Here is a 16,337-nt window from a genome sequence, read left to right on the forward strand (position 1 = left end):
GACCGGAACAGCTGCGGGCGGCACCAGCCGGGTGCCCATCCCCAGCCCGGTGTCCACCCCCGCCACTCCTCACCGCCCCTTCACCGCTCGTCCCACCCGCCGGGGGCGGGACTCGAACCCGCGGCCCTGCGCGCTCCGCGGCCCTGCGCGCTCCGCGGCGCCGAGCGGGGCGGTCCCGCGGCGGCCAGTGGGAGCGCGCCTTGCTGGCAGGCGGCGGCGGCGGCGGCGGGGCCGGAGCGGCCATGGCGCGGGCGGGGCGGGCGGCGGCCGCGGGGCCGGGCGAGCCGCCGCGGGGCCGGCGGGGGAGCAACAGCCGCGGCCCCGCGGAGCGCCTGTAGCCGCCGCCGGGCCGCAGGCTGGCGAGCCGGGGCGCGCTGGCGGCGGCGGCGGCGGAGGGGGAGAAGGAGGAGGGAGGCGGGAGCCAGCCGCCGGCCGCGCCGCCGCCCCACAAGAGGATGAAGAAGCGGAAGGAGCTGAACGCCCTCATCGGCCTGGCCGCCGACGGCCGCAGGAAGAAGCCCGCCAAGAAGGGCTCGGGACACCGGCTGCTGCGCACCGAGCCGCCCGCCTCCGACTCCGAGTCCAGCTCCGAGGAGGACGAGTTCGCGGGGGCGCGGGGCCGCTGCGGAAAGTGAGTCCCGGGGGGGCGCGGGGTCCCCGGCCCGGCCCGGTCCCGCTCCGGGCGGAGCTGGAGCAGCTGCGGTGCCCTCAGCGGGTCGGGTTCCCAGCTGGGGGTAAAGGGGGGGGGGTGAGAGGCTACCGGGGAACACCCGGAGCTGCACTGAGTGTGTCCGGCCCGACAGGTCGCCTGGCTGGGGGATAGAAGTATCATCGAATCACAGAATGCCCTGGGTTGGAAGGGAACTTAAAGATCATCCGGTTCCAGCCCCCTGCCATGGGCAGGGACACCTTCCACTAAACCATCTTCTGGCTGTTTTCCTCTTTTCTGTCGAGTCCTTAGAGCAGCTCGGTATCAGGCGCTGATGTTGTTGAGCGCAGTTCCCCGTGTGTGTTCGGCACATGTGGCACAGTCCTGCGAGCTGGCGCAGTGCTGCTTTTCTCAATTATTGCCGATAAATAAGCTTCTCAGTTAAGTGACAGCATTAATAATGGGCCCCTGAGAACACCTGAAAGTAGACATATCACAGAGCAACTTGGGCTTTCGCAATTTGGAACGCTCTAGAAGATATTACTTGTTGTAACATTATGGTAATACCCTGTCTTGAAGCGTGTTTTCCAAGCTGTCAAGCAGATGTGCCTAGCATAAGTTTATGTGAGCAGAGCAGGAAATTTTAGTAAGGGAAACCTGACAGCTGCTTTTAAATATGCTAGATGTGCCTCCTGAGGATAAACTGAACAGAGAGTAACCACTCTGACCTCACTTCATAGCCTTATTTATTCCTGGAAATGCTCTTTTTTAGCTCTTGTCAGCCCAAATGTGTGCTGTTACAACTCTGTCCCTCACTTTGCTGGAAAAGCATTTAAAATAAAACTTCTCTAGGTACTGTTGTGTATTCACAGCCTGTTACTTTGTTTCATGCAGGGGAGATTACCTACGATGCTGCAAGTTCTGTTACCCATTATGTGCGTTTGTCATTCTTGCCGCTTGTGTGGTAGCGTGTGTTGGCTTAGTCTGGATGCAGGTGGCTCTCAAGGAGGATCTGGATGCAATAAAGGAGAAGTTTCGAACTAGTGAGTATAAATGTAACCACTCTTTCACATTTTCTTTGGGCAGTATGAAGAGCTTTAATTGCTCGGTCAAAGTCTGAAAGTACTGAGTAGATAAACTGCCTCTGAACTTGAGTCCTCTGAGCCAAGAACACTTGGAGGTTTGGCAAATCTGAGGTGAATGTTATATATTCTTGCCTGCTCTATATCTTCTGAGGAGCAGAGACACTGAACCAGGTGGGCCTGTAGTTGCTTGTACATACATTTCTAAAATTCCTGACTTCGGTCTTAGGAGTGCTCTCTGCCAAAGAAAGACCCTATTAAAAAAGTTCTGAGCAGCCCTGTCAAAGCAATCTAGGGAATTATGAAAAAAAAAGATTAAAAAAAATTAAGTCTGGAACGCTTCTAAAATCATCTGATGCTTGCTATGGTGTTACTGCAGTTTGAATGTTTCTTTGATACTATGTTTTCTCTCTGTATCCTTTGAATGTTTTTCTTGCTTGCATTGACCTGTTCTTGTACAACTTTTACATCAGGTTGCATTTGCTTTGGAGTTACATCATGTTTAGTACTTTGAAGTATGGAGTTAATGTGAGGTGTTTTTTCTCTTAGGTCTCAGTTTATCCCTGTCCATGTAAGATTTCAATAGAATAACTTCTGTAGTGCTGAGGTGTAAGAAATGGTGAGATTGGCACCTAAAGTGTGCTCTTGGTTCTCTGTACCTCACCTCTGGGCATAAGATATGTTTTGGTGCCTCATTTTAGTGGTGTTTAAAATCCTACATATATCAAAAAACGCAAGGATAAGCTAAGGAGCTGTAAGAATGGAGCAGAAGAGAGTTAAGCTTTAAGCATTCAGATAGTCTCTGGCTGCTTCAGGAAAGCCAGATAGCTGTGTTTTACCTGAGAAGCACCACTGTTGCTGTGAGTTTTGTGCCATAGCTTTGGTCTTCATCTCAGAGTTTAAGTGCCTAGGACACGAGAATGATCTTATAAGGCTGGTGAAATCAGTTCCAAAATTAGGAGGCTGCTTGGGCTGGAGGTAAGCAAAGGGCTTGTTTTGCTTGTGGTAAAAGAGATGTTGAGGTGTGTGCAGAAATTTTTTGCTGTTGGTATTTAGGTCTTCCTGTTCAGGTGTGTAACTGCTGTGAGGTGGGGAGTTGTCTGCCGAGGTGGAACAGGCTGGCTGGGTGTGAGAGAAAGAACTGATGATAGATATGCTTTTATGTTAACTGATACTGAACTCTGAAAGTTATCTGTAATTCCTGTCCACCAGTTATGGAGGATACCTTCAGCTCCAGGTGCTGCCTTGTGGCTGTGAGTGTACCCACAGCTCTGCAGTAGCTGTTTTGTGTTCTGGGTCAGCCAGCTCTTCGTGGGCTGCTCTGCTTGGAGGGTGTGCTGGCAGTAAAAGTTTTTCATGAGGACAACGTTTGTTGGCTTTGGGGTAGCTGAGTTTCATCATTCCTGTTTTACACAGACCCCTTTGTTAAAGCAGCTGTTCTCTCTGAGCAGATTGTCTGGCAGTTACAGATGGGCTTGTTTTCTTCTTAATAGCTCTGACAGAAAAGCTGTATATTTAATACTATGTCTGGTGATGAACATGTCAGATTTCCTTGCCACTGTAATAGCATGCCTAGAAGTTGGATGGGAGCCTCATAATGAGGCACAGCATTTAAAAACAACAACAAAAAAGCAGACAGCAAGAACAACCTGGTTCCAAAAGGCAGCACTGTGCATTGGTAAGATGTGTGGGTGAACAGAAACAAAGGCATGTGATCCATGTGTCCTACAGCAAGTTTGGAAAAGGAACGTTCCTCCTCTGAATCTTCATCCAGGTTTTTTTCCTCCCCATAAGAGTGGATTCCTGGGGTGATATTTGTAATGTTCTGCCATCCTTTGCACAAACTGAGTACAGTATGAGTGCTTTTTAAAAACAAGACATCTTTGCATCCGGTGTGTTTGGAATAGGAGGAAGTCATGTGGTGTTTCCCTTCACTTGTTAGTAATGGTGCTGAGAACGTGTGGTACTTCCTAGCACTGCAAAAAACTGTGGAGTCTCACTGTGCACAGTGAGAGTGGCAAAACAGAAAATAATTTGTCTACAAGAGCCTCTGAAAAATCAAGTTCAGTGTGAACTGCTTGTGTCAAGTGCACAATTAGCTCTCAGTCTGTTTTGGCTAAAATACACTTTCCAAGGTCTTATTTAACTGGAAGTGTTATTTGGATCTTTGGTGATCAGATTACTCTGAACTTAGAAAGTACTTTTAGAACTTGCTTCAAGAGGAGTGAAGTGGTTTTTTGAAGGTGCACAGCTTTCCAGTTGTGTGTGTTTGGGCATGCACTCCACAGGCTTCCCCTTTTGACTGGATGGGTCACACATGGAAATTCGTTCTGGGAGCTGCCAGCCACATACCACATAGGTCCCACTGCTCCTGGCAGGCTGCTCTGAATGGTGGCAGTTTGCTGTGGAGCCTTCCAGTGCTGCCTTACAGGGTGGAGGTGTGGATTTTGGGGAACTCTCATCTCCTCCTCAAAACCTTTGCTTATTTGTTTCTCGGACGGGGGGGATTTAGGGTTGCCTAATAGAGCTTACAGCTAAACAGCTTAGTCACTGCAGATCTGGAAGAGCTGCATTTCTGAGGCTCCCTTGAACTGCTCTGAGCTGCACGTTTCCCCCTTCCTGTGGTATTAACTGCAGTAATAACTGACTTTATTTCCAAGGACCTTGTTTACTGATTTGTTTACCAACAGGCATTAGTGTATAAGATTATACCTTATTTTTTCAGTTGTCTCTCTGTCAGACAGAGCAACTGTAATCACGTTAATCTCTTTGGAATTTACTTCATCGTCAGCAGCCCCTTTGCAGGCTTGGAAAGGGCACTGAGGTTCATTTCACCTGCCTCCTTTGCTCTGGGACTGTGGGCAGTTCTTATTTGCAGGCCCATTACTATTTCATGCTCCCCTGTGAAGGTAATGCAAAATAACTGCACTAAATAAAGACCTGCTGAGGGCTGCCAAAATGACAGTACTGTGCAAAGTGTTAAATTTAGTACAGTCTCTCTGGGTTCTCTCTGCAGATATTGGTACTCTTAAAACAAAAAAGAGCTGTCACTCTGAACGTCACTGAATCCTGAATTGGCAATAAACCCATACATAGACCCTTATTACCTTCTTTCACTGCTGTAGATGTTGCTATTTGTAATTTGTTTTCTGCCTTTCAACACTGTTTACCCAGACATCTTGTTTTGTTTTTTAAACATATTTAATTATTTTTTCATTCTTCTAGTGGAATCTAATCAAAAGACGTCATTCCAAGAAATTCCTAAACTGAACGAAGATCTGGTGCAGAACCAAAAGCAGCTAGAACAAATTGAGACTGGAGAACTGGGGCTGAATAAAATTTGGATAAATATCACAGAGATCAGTAAACAGGTGAGAGGGATCAGTACTTGCTTGTAGAAAATAATAAAATATTCCTTTCAATTTTTTTTTCCAGAAATTAATTTTAAGTGCAGTGCTGAGGTTTTATCTACAGACTACTGTGACCTTATGCTCAATTTCTGCTTTTAAAGTTAAAATAGAGTGTAAATCTCATTATTAAACAAGCAGAAAACAGCCTGAGCATCCAGCTGGGCTGGAGACTGATCACAAAGAGGAGAAATTGCATAACTGGTGCAAAAACTTGAGGCAGAATTTAAACCTCAGAACTGTGCAGTTCTTAATTTTCCTGCCAAATAGTTGTGATGTTTACGATGAGAGATTTGACATTTCCAATTTCTGAGAGTGTTTTGTAAGAGTTACCTGGCTCAGTGCAAGCTCCTGTTGCTACAAGCGAAGAAGTGGTGAATATAAAATCTGCTGACACACACTGAGACTCTGAGCTGGTGTAAATCTTGGCACTGTTGACACTACTAGAACTAAGCCACTTACCAGAGAGCTATTTCCTTAATAGAGCTGCTCTATTAACTCACCCTTCAAATGAAGCATCCAGCAAGGCTCTTCCTGAAATTTTTGCCCCAGAGGGTAAAAGTTCAGAGCTTCTCACAGTGAATGGTGTCAGGAGGTGTGTGTGGGGCACCCTCCTTGACACAGGTGCTCTGGGTTTAATTTTTAGGAGTCCTGAGGTGCCTGCTCAGATTGGTTTTTCTTCAGTCCTGTGTGGTGGTGAAGTGCTTAATAAGTGTATCTGAAAACTTGATTTGCTTTCTTTGGCATCTGATAGTCTGCTTTATCCTTCCTGGGAGTTTTAAAATGCTCTTATCTGCACCTGGATGTTAAAGATACTTGCACATGGTTCTTGCAGGCCCTCCGGTTACTTCAGGGTCTGGTTCAGTCTGAGCCAGATCTTTTGGGGTTCAGAATTTAGTTGCTGGGTTTTTTTCCATGAATTGTTGGGATGTGCTGCTGGGAATAATCTCAGCCAATATTTACAGCTGTGGAACTAGAGTCTGCATGCCAGCTGATCTACATTGACCTAATGCAAAATTAAAATCTTTCTCATTTCCTCAGCTTGCGAAACATCTTTTTTTTTTCTTTTTAACCAGAAGAAAGTGGATTTTATCCACTCCACCTTTGTGTTGTCAAGCGTGAGAAGAAGTTATTTCTCTTCATTTTGACTGCTGATTGCTACAAATTGATCTTGAAGTGAGAACATTAGTGATGAATGACTAGCATGCGCTTTTTAATTTATTTGACAACCTCTAGATTGGAATGAATAAGTAATCATGAAGATGCATTGAATAACTTGCTGTCAGGGACAATCAGGTGACAGAAACTGAGCTAACTTGCTGTGCATAGGTTGTCACTGGTCCCCTTCTGCAGCAGAAGGTTTGGGTGATCTGTGCAACTTCTTTGCCCGTCACTTGACTAGAGAAGTTGCGTGGCTTCGCTGGGTTTTGCCAGGCAGGTTTGATTGCTAAATGCAGAAGTGGATGACTGTTTCCTCCATGTAAGTCTTTCTTGGGCAACAGCCTCTCTCTAAGAGGATGAATGTAAAACTGGCAGAGGGTACCTTGTTGAAAAGAAAGGGCTTCTATGGCTTTCATTCAGCTTAAAAAAAATTAAATAAAAACTTGCTCCTTTGCGAGAAACAGAATATTTTAGTGTAGCCTAGGCAGGATTTCTAGAGAGAGAGGTGTTTCGTGTGGGTGCATATATATTTTTGTATTACTTTATGTTTTAGTGTTACACATTAGGTCACTAGTATTGGGGAAGGTCAGAATCAGGATTATGTTGCCTAACTCTAAGTATTCCTTTTTGGTTTTAGGTATCACTATTGACCTCAACAGTAAATCATCTCAAAAACAACATAAAGTCTGCTGCTGATCTGATTTCTCTTCCTCTCACAGTAGAGAAACTTCAGAAGGTAAGCACTGTAAATGTAGCTATCACTAAATGCACTCTGTTTTGCTGATCTGCAGCTGGGCTCCTGGGGACAGCAGTGACAGCAGGAGCTACCTGATTTGCATGCAAGGAATATTTGCTTCCCTTGTCCTTAAAATTTGACTTCATATACTTGATATTGTATGGTCCTGTGATAATATATGGCAGGTAAAAAATTTGAAGGCCTTATTTATCCCCTTTGGAGATGCATTTGTTTGTATTATGTTGTCACATCTTTACCTTGGAGTTGATCTTTCTGTTTACTTCAAGTTGCTAATCTTAATATCGTTTAAGACACATGGAAGTGTCTGTCTGCAGTTTTATAACTCTGTTTACAAATAGGTTGTTTGTTTAGCTTTTTTAATTGGAAAATAAAATGGATTGCTCTCTGTTAATGCAATGTCTTACCATGTGCCTTAGCTGAGCATTCTTTACCAAGAACTGTCCTGTTTATTTTGGTATAAAGAATGGCTTGTTGATACTTGCCAGCTCTTCCATGGCAGTTCTATTTATTTAGCAATAAACATTTATATTTGGCTAAGGCCTAATGTGAGCTTTGTGGCATTATGGGTTTCCATGTCTCGTTTCCTATCCCTACAAAATTAATGTGTAATCAACAAGCTAGTGATATGCAAAGCAATTAAGTGTGGTTTGGCTGATTGGGCTGCCAGGATTTCTTTTTTTCTGGGAGGAGTACAAAGCTATTTCTTAAGCTTCTTACTTGCTGCTACAGGCATGCTGGGTGTTCATTGTGTCCTAACAGAAGTAAGTCTTAAGACTTGTTGTATCAGCAATGGTGTGGCCAGCAGGACCAGGGCAGTGATTGTCCCCCTGTACTCAGCATTGGTGAGGCCAAATCTCAAATCCTTTGTCCAGTTCTGGGCCTCTCACTACCAAGAAAGACACTGAGGTGCTGGAGCGTGTCCAGAGAAGGGCAACAGAGCTGGTGAAGGGTCTGGAGCGCAAGTCTGGTGAGGAGCAGCTGAGGGAGCTGAGGGGACTCAGCCTGGAGAAAAGAAGGCTCAGGGGGGAGTTTCCTGCTCTCTGCAATTACCTGAAAGGAGGTTGCAGCAAGGTGGTGGTGGAGGGGTCTCTTCCCCCAAGGAACAAGTGATAGGACAAGAGGAAATGGCCTCAAGCTGTGTCAGGGGAGATTTAAACTGGGAAAAATTTTTTCACCAAAAGGATTGTCAAACATTGAAACATGTTGCATTGAGTCACCACCCCTGGAGGTATTTAGAGTGCAGGGGTAGGAACTCGGAGACGTGGTTTAGTGGTGGACTTGGCAGTGCTGGTTTAATGGTTGGACTCAATCTTAAGAGGTCGTTTCCAACCGAAGTGATTTGCAGTTCTGAGTGCAAAGAAAGTTCTTAATTCTTCAAGCTCACGTGCATATTTTTGTGGCAGTCTGCCTGCAGTTTCACTAACAAAACATTGTGTTTAACAGATTGGAATTTTGGGACAGTGCAGTTTGAGGAAGGCTGAGATTTCTGTCATCTTCTTTATTGCAGACTGTAGCGACCATAGGTAGCACTCTTACCAGTGTGGCTCACGATGTTGAAAATATACAGACAGCTATTGAAGAATACAAGAAATCCATAGAAATACTCCAGAATGATGTGGTAAGAAAAATGTACTGATTTAACACTGTTTTAATGGTTACCTGACTAATACGAAGAAAGCTAAAGAACTGTGTGGAGTTCTCCTTAAGCCTTCAAAATATTTTTGAGGTTTCAGTAGGTTGGCACATTAATTAGCTAATCTTCTAATCCCTGTGTGTCATCTATTATATGGTACCAAGGATGTTATTTCTCTGTAGTCAGAATTTTTGTTCCCTACTGCACTTCTTATCCTGCATATTTTTGCTTCCTACTCCTTGGACGTGGAGCCTTGGAAACTTTGCAGAGTACTTCTTATGATAACTGCACTGTTATAGGCTTGAGGATGGTCAGAAAATTGAAATAGAGTTTTTTGGTTGAATTAAGGATGCATATACAGCTGAAATTACTGACTGTCCTTACTGAAAACTACTTGCTGTATTTATACTGACCTCTCACTGGGGGTTAACAAACTGAGCCAATAATTACAGATTTTCAGCTAAACTGCAATACAGCCTTACTTTAATTCTTCCAGACAAAATCTAAATTAGACACATAATAAAGCTTGATTCAGTCACTGGGTTCTACAAAAACATTGCAGATATGGCAGCGTGTATGGCAGAAAATGTGCATCATAATACTTCATTAAATGGAGAAGAGCTAATTAGGAGTGTTTAATAAAAATAAATTTGGACCTTATGTGTTTGAAAGAGAAAACTCTTATTAGCCTAGTTAAAATACTGCATGCACAACAGACATGAATGACTGTAATTGTAGCAAAACATCCTTAGCAACAGTCTGCCAGTTATTAAAAGCTTATTTATAGGCATTTGGTAACGTAATTTTCTGCTTCTTTCCTTAGAAGGAATTAAAACAGATGCCTTCACTTCCCTCCACTGTTGTGCCAAGGACTGAGAGAAACCAGACAGAAAATTGCAAAAAGGTATTTTTTTCCCTCGCATAAGGAATTTCGATACAAGTGTCATGGATATGTCACTTACCTGTGTGTTTCAGAGTACTGTAATCTGCAAAATGTATGGGTTTTATCAAGCAATACAAATAGCATTCTTCAAAACAAAGCATAAGATCATTTTCCTGTAGTTTGTTCCTGTGTATGTGCAAACAGGAAAGTGCCCTGGTCTAAGAGTAATTTTTTTTTTTTTGTGTTCTGACTGAGTGAGGAGTAAAAAGACTGAAATTGATATCTGACAAAATGTAGGTGTACTTTGCTAATGTAAGTGGAAATGAGTTAAAGGCTCATGGAGTGGGTTTTATGGCAGGTACTTGCTAATCTGAGCAAATTTGGGAGTGGCATGTATTGAGTCACCCTCAATGTAATGAGGTGTGGAAAATGGTAATTCATCAACAAAAAAAAAGTTTAATGTGTGGGCGTTTAGCTGAATGGGTTGGAAGGGAATAACTGCACTTGCTTACATTTAACACAGTCAATGTCTTCCTCAGAAATTAATCTCGTGTATAAATGTGCCCAGTACATGTTTTCTGGGGAAAGACAGTTGGTGTGCTTACAAAGCTTGACCTGGAAAATGAGATGAATAGGCTTTCTGTGTCCACTGGCACAGCTGAAGTGATTACATTAGCAACAAAGAGGTTGCTAGGGAAGAAGTTTGCAACCCCGGGGAAGGTTGCAACCTGAGGAGGAATCTCGGTTTCAAGCTTTGCAAGTCGGGGTAACTTTCTGGAAACTTCCAGCTGGATGTTTTCATCGGTGTCGGTGCAGAGCCAGCCCTGCAGTCTGCACGGCTAAACTGGGTCAGTCGTGTTGGTAATAGCAGGAGTGCTGAGTAAACTGACACGTGCTGGGTTTATATTTCAGGAAAGCCAGGCACTGCATGCAGCTCTGGAAGAGCTAAATAACACCGTGGTGGTGTACCGAAAGTTGAATGACATCAGGCTTCTAAATGTGGATTCAGCCATTGGCAACCTCAGCAGGAAGGTTACGCTGTTGGAAAACTCTCCCCTTGTTGTGAATAATCTGGACAAAAGAGAGAACTTGTCTACCAGCGTGGTAAGTATTTGATGGCTGAGGTAGTTTTAATACCTTCCTTACATTACAGATACAGCTTTTCAGACCTAACTAATGAAAATGTCAGAATGAGACCTGAGATACTGAGGATTTCGTTAGGAAAGGCTGGAATTCGTTCTGTATTTCTGAACAGATAACCAACATTAAGAGTATCTCTGAAGCAGTATCTCGTTTCTTCCCTGCAGATTCTACAGAAAAATGTCCCAAACACTGTGACATTTAAGACTTGGGTGATTGCTTTATGGAGCAGGAATCACAAACTGAACTATGTTTTAGGAATCACTTTGGCACAGGTCTGTTAAGACCACTGAGGAGCTAGGTGGGAATCTGCATTGTTCAACACTACTTAAATTCTAAAAACAAACAAACAAAACAACAACAAAAACACCTAGATATGTTCACAACTTCTTCCACTGCCTTCTGTATGCCTTACTGGGGCCAGTCAGTGAGAATATGTTCTGTATATTTAGCAATAAAGGAAGGTGCTGATGTTGCTGTGGTAAATTACATAACCCATTTTTATAACTTCATGTTTATTCTAGCAGGTATCTGCCCTGGTTTTTTCCTGCTTCGTGCCTGCCAAATTTGAAGGAAATAAGCTCTGTGTAGAAAATAAGAAGCACAGGAATAAACTCTGCTCTGTTCTTTTTCTGCAGGGGAATGATGCAACTACCTCTCTAAAAGTGGAAAATGAAGATCAACTAGATAGTGAAACTCAGTCAAATACAGAACTGAAGGTAAAGTAAGCAAATACAAATTACACTGGATTAGTAGAGCATGTAATTGTCTTTCTAATCATGTTTGAAATGAACCTTAATTGAGCAAAGGTCTGGAAACAGTCTGCTCTGATCAAGCTTTTTAAAAGTCCAGACTAGGAGAGCTTACCCAGCCCCTTTTGGGGACAGGAAGCCAACTGAAGAAAAGCTGTAATAGTTTAAAGTCTTGCCATTCTGACTACATGTGGGACAGCACAGCAGTGCTGCTGTAATGTCCTTCCATGCAGCTGAAAGAATTTTGAGACATTCAATTCATGTATAAATGTTCACTCCAAGTATGTTTGACTGTTTCATATTGTGGTTTTTCAGTGTCTCGTCCATTTCTATAGGAAATATGGGAACTAAATGTCAGATTCTTTTGAAATTGGTGTCTGCAAAATACTTGTCTGGTTTTCAGGTTGAGGTACTGATTCTGTTGTGTGTGAGTTTATTCCTATCATATTTCCATTGATTTTTGTTTGTTTATTTGTTTTTGTTTTAAAATCTTGTTTATTATTGTAAACTTGATCAGCCTGGATCAGTGACTCAAAATTGGTTACATATTTTAAATTACTACCTTTCCTGATCGTCTGCCTCTATTGAAGGGGTATTTTTTAAGATTTTTTTTTTTTCCCTCTACATATGTAGGAAGCAGGAACTAGAGATTCTCAGGTATCAAAACTAAGAGAGAAGCTTCAGCTGATCAGTGCTCTCACAGGCAAGCCAGAAAATGACAGACCCATTGAGACAACAAAGAATGGTAAGGATGTCTTGTAGCTGTACTTCCCTGTGTAACTCAAAGGATAGCTAATAAAGGTGGATAATTTAGACCATTCCTTAAGATTTTGATGAAGGTTATTTTAGTTAAAGTGGTACAGAAAATTGTATATGAATCCAGAAGCTTGAAGGTGATTTTTCCATATGTATGGCAGGATTCACATCAGTAGCTTGTGTTTGAAGGCATGCAGCAATTAACTTGGAGAACTTTGTACCCAGTAACACTTGGGTTTGCTTTTTGAAAATCTAAGTGTAACATAGAGGAAAGATCTGGGTCTCTGCTGACTTCAGTTCTGCATTTCTGCTGTATACATCCAGGTAGTGCTGAACATCAGATTTTAAATACTCCATTACAACAGAACTGTGCTGCTTGTTCATTCCAGGCAGGAGCTTGAAAGTTTAGACCTTGCTATTGGGCAATATTTATATTGATAAGATGAAAACAACCCAGGGGAGCAGATGTAATTTGCTTAATAAAGCTTCCTCAGCACCCTCAGAGTGGGAAGCAGAAAACACTTCCAAGTCATTCTTTGTATGGGAGTTTACAGATACACATCTCCTAGTACAGAATGAAAGATTAAGGCTGTGTCCTAAAATTCTTCTTTCAGTTATTGGTAAAAGAGGACAACACTTCTGTATTCTGAAATAATTTTGCAGCATTCCTATCTCATACAGCATCTGTGATGCAAAAAAAATATATAAATTCAGTTTTATTGGGTTTTTGTTTGGTTTTGCTAACTGTAATTCTGTGGAATTAGTAAGACTAATAGAAATTGTTTTGTAACAGTTGAAAGTAGTCCAAGTACTACAGCAAAGCCCACAGACCTTTCAAGGCTGACTTCAAGGTCAGCTGGTGACAACACAGAGAGTAATGGGCAGCTGAGCCATCTGTCCTTACCAGGAATTTCCAGCATCGAAGGTATGTCCTTTCTAGGCTGACCTTTTTTTCTGAGTATTTCATATAAATGTTTAGGAGGCGATAAGTATAAGCGTTCTGGGAAAAGTGAGGTCAGTTTTTAAAGCTTGAGAACTATGGGGTTTAATAAAAAAGTAATTAAGAAAACCCCAACAAAATAACTGAAAGGAAAGAGTAGAATGTAAAAGGGAAGAAACTGAGATTTAAGGAGGAGCGTGCATTATAAGTGAATTATAATTGTTTTGAGTAGGATGGGGAGAGAAGTCAAGGGCAGAGTTGGTGTGCTTGAAGGAAAAAGAAGTAGGTGTGAATGTGTGTGTTCTGGGTCTTTTTTTCTTTTCTCTGTTTATTTTTTTAAGAGAACACTACCTGATCAGATGAATGGTTTCTGGATCTTGCTGTTCAGTCTCTTCAGCTACTGAAAGGGCAACTCTTTGCATCACGAAGTGAATAGACACTTTTCCCTTTATATCATCTGCACTGTTGGTATAGCAACAGTCATTCAGAGCTTGCTTTTGAGGAGGATAACTGCATCTGTATGCACTTAGTGGTTGTAAAATGGGCTGCTAGCTGTTGCCAGAAATAGGGATTACTTTTTTTCAGATTTAGTGTAATTTAATCCAGAAATGTTCAGGCTTTTTTCTCCTAAACTGTTACCAACAGCTTGTGACAACACAGGAGGCAAACTCCACACTCAGGGATGCTGTACTTAATTACTGGGTAGTGAGACAGAGTGCTGTAAAACTGGGAAAGCAGCTTAAAGGATATTCCTGTGTACTTAAAGGAGCTACTTCTCAATCCTTGTTCTCTTTGCAGATCTCCAGAATTTGTTTGAAAAAGCACCTGAAGATGCTGATGGGAAACTCTCATACGAAGATCTTCAAAAGTTGCTTGGCTCCACAGCCCAAGAGTCACAGAGCTTTAAGGAATTTGACACAGATGGAGATGAGAAATACACACTAAAAGAACTGAGATTAGCATTAGGTGTATAGGATCTATATTTAGAAATTTGATATTGGTGGATGTTACTGTAGCTAAAGGAAGCTACAGGACATGAAAAACTATGTCTGCACTTTCCCAGTGTTTTACTGATCTTTGGAGCTAAATTACTGTACACATTGCCACCTCTTTTTTTCACTTGCATTTATTGAAAAGAAATTTACAAGTTTATATGTCTATAGGACATAATATTGGGACTGTGTTAAAATCCAGAAAATTCCCAAACTTGGAAACATTTTCCTCTCATTCTTTCCTTTCCAAAGGAGTTCTTGGTTTTAATTTAAAATGTGTACATACGAAAATAAAACTATGGTTTTATATTTCACTGAAATTTGCCTTAAATTAGAGAGCTGCACTTTATGTAGAGCAGAAGAAAATCTGTCTTGTAAAGATGGGCTGCTTCTGCTTGTAAATATTTGAGATAGAGTAAATTATGCATATTTAAGGGGAAGTTTGTGTCAGGGGCTGTGTTGGTAGTAAGTGGTTTATAATGAGAGACTGAGCCTGAAATGGGTGGTTAAGAGCTTCAGCTGAGTTTCTGATTTTGACTAAGTAAATCCATGAATGAGTTTGGCTTCAGTCAGAGGAAAGCAGGAGGGGTAAGTCATGCCCATCGATAGCAGGATGTATTTTTAAAGGGAAGAGCTGAAAAGTGTTTTTATATCATAAGCCTACAGGAGCAATTAACTTGCCAAGTGCTTGGGTTTTCACTTCAGCATTCTTTAAGCTTTGCTCTGCTGCATCCAGATTATATTTTGTGAGATGAGCCTGCCTATTTATTTTTTTTAATGAACATATTGAATAGCTTTATCAGATGCTTAAGAGGTAAAAGCCTACAGTGCAGCCTGCTGAGTAGCTCCTGAACAATTCCTGCTTTGGCACTGCTACACTCCAGGGTGTGGAGCAGGTGGGAAGGCCCAGAGTAGATTTGTGAGCTGTTTCCTGACTATTGGGACCGTGGTCACTTCTTGGTACCTTTATTTTTTGTGTCCTTGCCAACAGAAGGATGTAAAAAGCAGGGTAGGCACGTGCAATGGCATCGTCATTCTGTACTGAGACCCAGTTTGTAATTGAGAATTCCTTACTGTAGAGGAACTTAAAGATCTGTTTGTAGTAGTGGATCTAAACACAGAGTATATTTGTAACCTTCTGGAACGTAGAAAAATGACTTTTGAAGAGGGGATTCTCACTTGCCGGCTGTATCAGAGCCGAGTTGGGTGATTTTGCTCACAAATATCACTGATCTTGTTTTTTCCATGATTAGTGAAGCTGCCCACCTTGCTGAAACATCAGTTTATGTGGAAGTTGGTTTGCAATTGTTGACTTTTATATAACTTCAGACTGGATGTTTTATCAATAATTGTATTCTGGAAGTATGAATCATCAAAGGAATGTACAAAATGGAACCCTGTTATCCATTTCCTCGGCTTCTTTCACTGTTGCTCTTCTATCCTGTTTGGGTAATGCTGATGTCACCCAATACCAAAATGCTTTTGATGTGACGTTTGAAAATGCAGTATTTAAAAACAAAACAAAACCAACCAACCTTGGCTTTAGAGAGGGCAAGAAGCAAACACTCACTTCTTGCTGCTTCCCATGCCCTTTTATACACTACTGTGTAATTCCTTAACCAAATAATAATAATAAAAAAGCAATAAAATTTAACCATTCTGATATTTTATTTGTACATACTGTATCATAGCCATATGCCAGAGTTTGCAAAATATTTTTGGAAGTTTTATTTGTATGAAATTTAACTTACCTTAAAATTTAAGGGATTACGCTACTGCCACGTGACTCTACTAGTGTTTTGTTTTGTTGCGCTCTGCTTTGCTTTCAGAAGGCTCTTCAACAGCAGGGATGAGACCCGTCAGCTAGACATGATGTGTCCTCTTCCACTGCCCGCGTCCTCTGCCTGTGCCCAGGGAGCCGAGCTGGGCAGCGATCGGCGCTGGGACACAACTGCCCGGGGGTGCTCCTTCACTTGCACGGCGAGAGCGTACTCGATTGCTACTTGCTACTTGCTGTAGGGTGGACTTGTGCTATCAATTAGACAAAATCTGATCGTCCCCGAGTACCGTGGTCGCTTTCGTGCTGCAAGCCGGTAGCACCGGTCCCATCCCTGCGAGGTTTCAGCTACGCCACCACTCCCCATCCCGCATGCTTCTCCAAGCCCTGATGCCGGGTGCCGGCAGG

The 16,337-nt window shown here is 42.5% G+C and overlaps 1 protein-coding gene across 3 annotated transcripts; it reads left to right on the forward strand.

Annotated features, from left to right (window-relative positions):
- The first annotated feature begins 407 nt into the window (after positions 1-407).
- Positions 408-15,817, forward strand: EFCAB14 (EF-hand calcium binding domain 14). 3 transcript variants are annotated; one of them, XM_017824660.1, is made up of 11 exons: positions 408-631; positions 1,544-1,692; positions 4,957-5,102; positions 6,937-7,035; positions 8,564-8,674; positions 9,516-9,593; positions 10,485-10,676; positions 11,351-11,431; positions 12,098-12,209; positions 13,014-13,145; positions 13,959-15,817. In XM_017824660.1, the coding sequence occupies exons 1-11, from the start codon at positions 456-458 to the stop codon at positions 14,132-14,134; spliced, it is 1,452 nt and encodes a 483-aa protein (XP_017680149.1). In that variant the 5' UTR covers positions 408-455; the 3' UTR covers positions 14,135-15,817. The 3 variants fall into 3 exon arrangements, with proteins under 3 accessions (XP_017680149.1, XP_017680148.1, XP_017680150.1); XM_017824659.1 differs by having other exon boundaries at positions 409-631; positions 9,513-9,593; XM_017824661.1 differs by lacking the exon at positions 13,014-13,145 and having other exon boundaries at positions 409-631; positions 9,513-9,593.
- Positions 15,818-16,337: the final 520 nt, after the last annotated feature.

The sequence above is a fragment of the Lepidothrix coronata genome, unplaced genomic scaffold, assembly GCF_001604755.1.
Source record: "Lepidothrix coronata isolate B3197 unplaced genomic scaffold, Lepidothrix_coronata-1.0 Scaffold112, whole genome shotgun sequence".
NCBI lineage: Eukaryota > Metazoa > Chordata > Aves > Passeriformes > Pipridae > Lepidothrix > Lepidothrix coronata.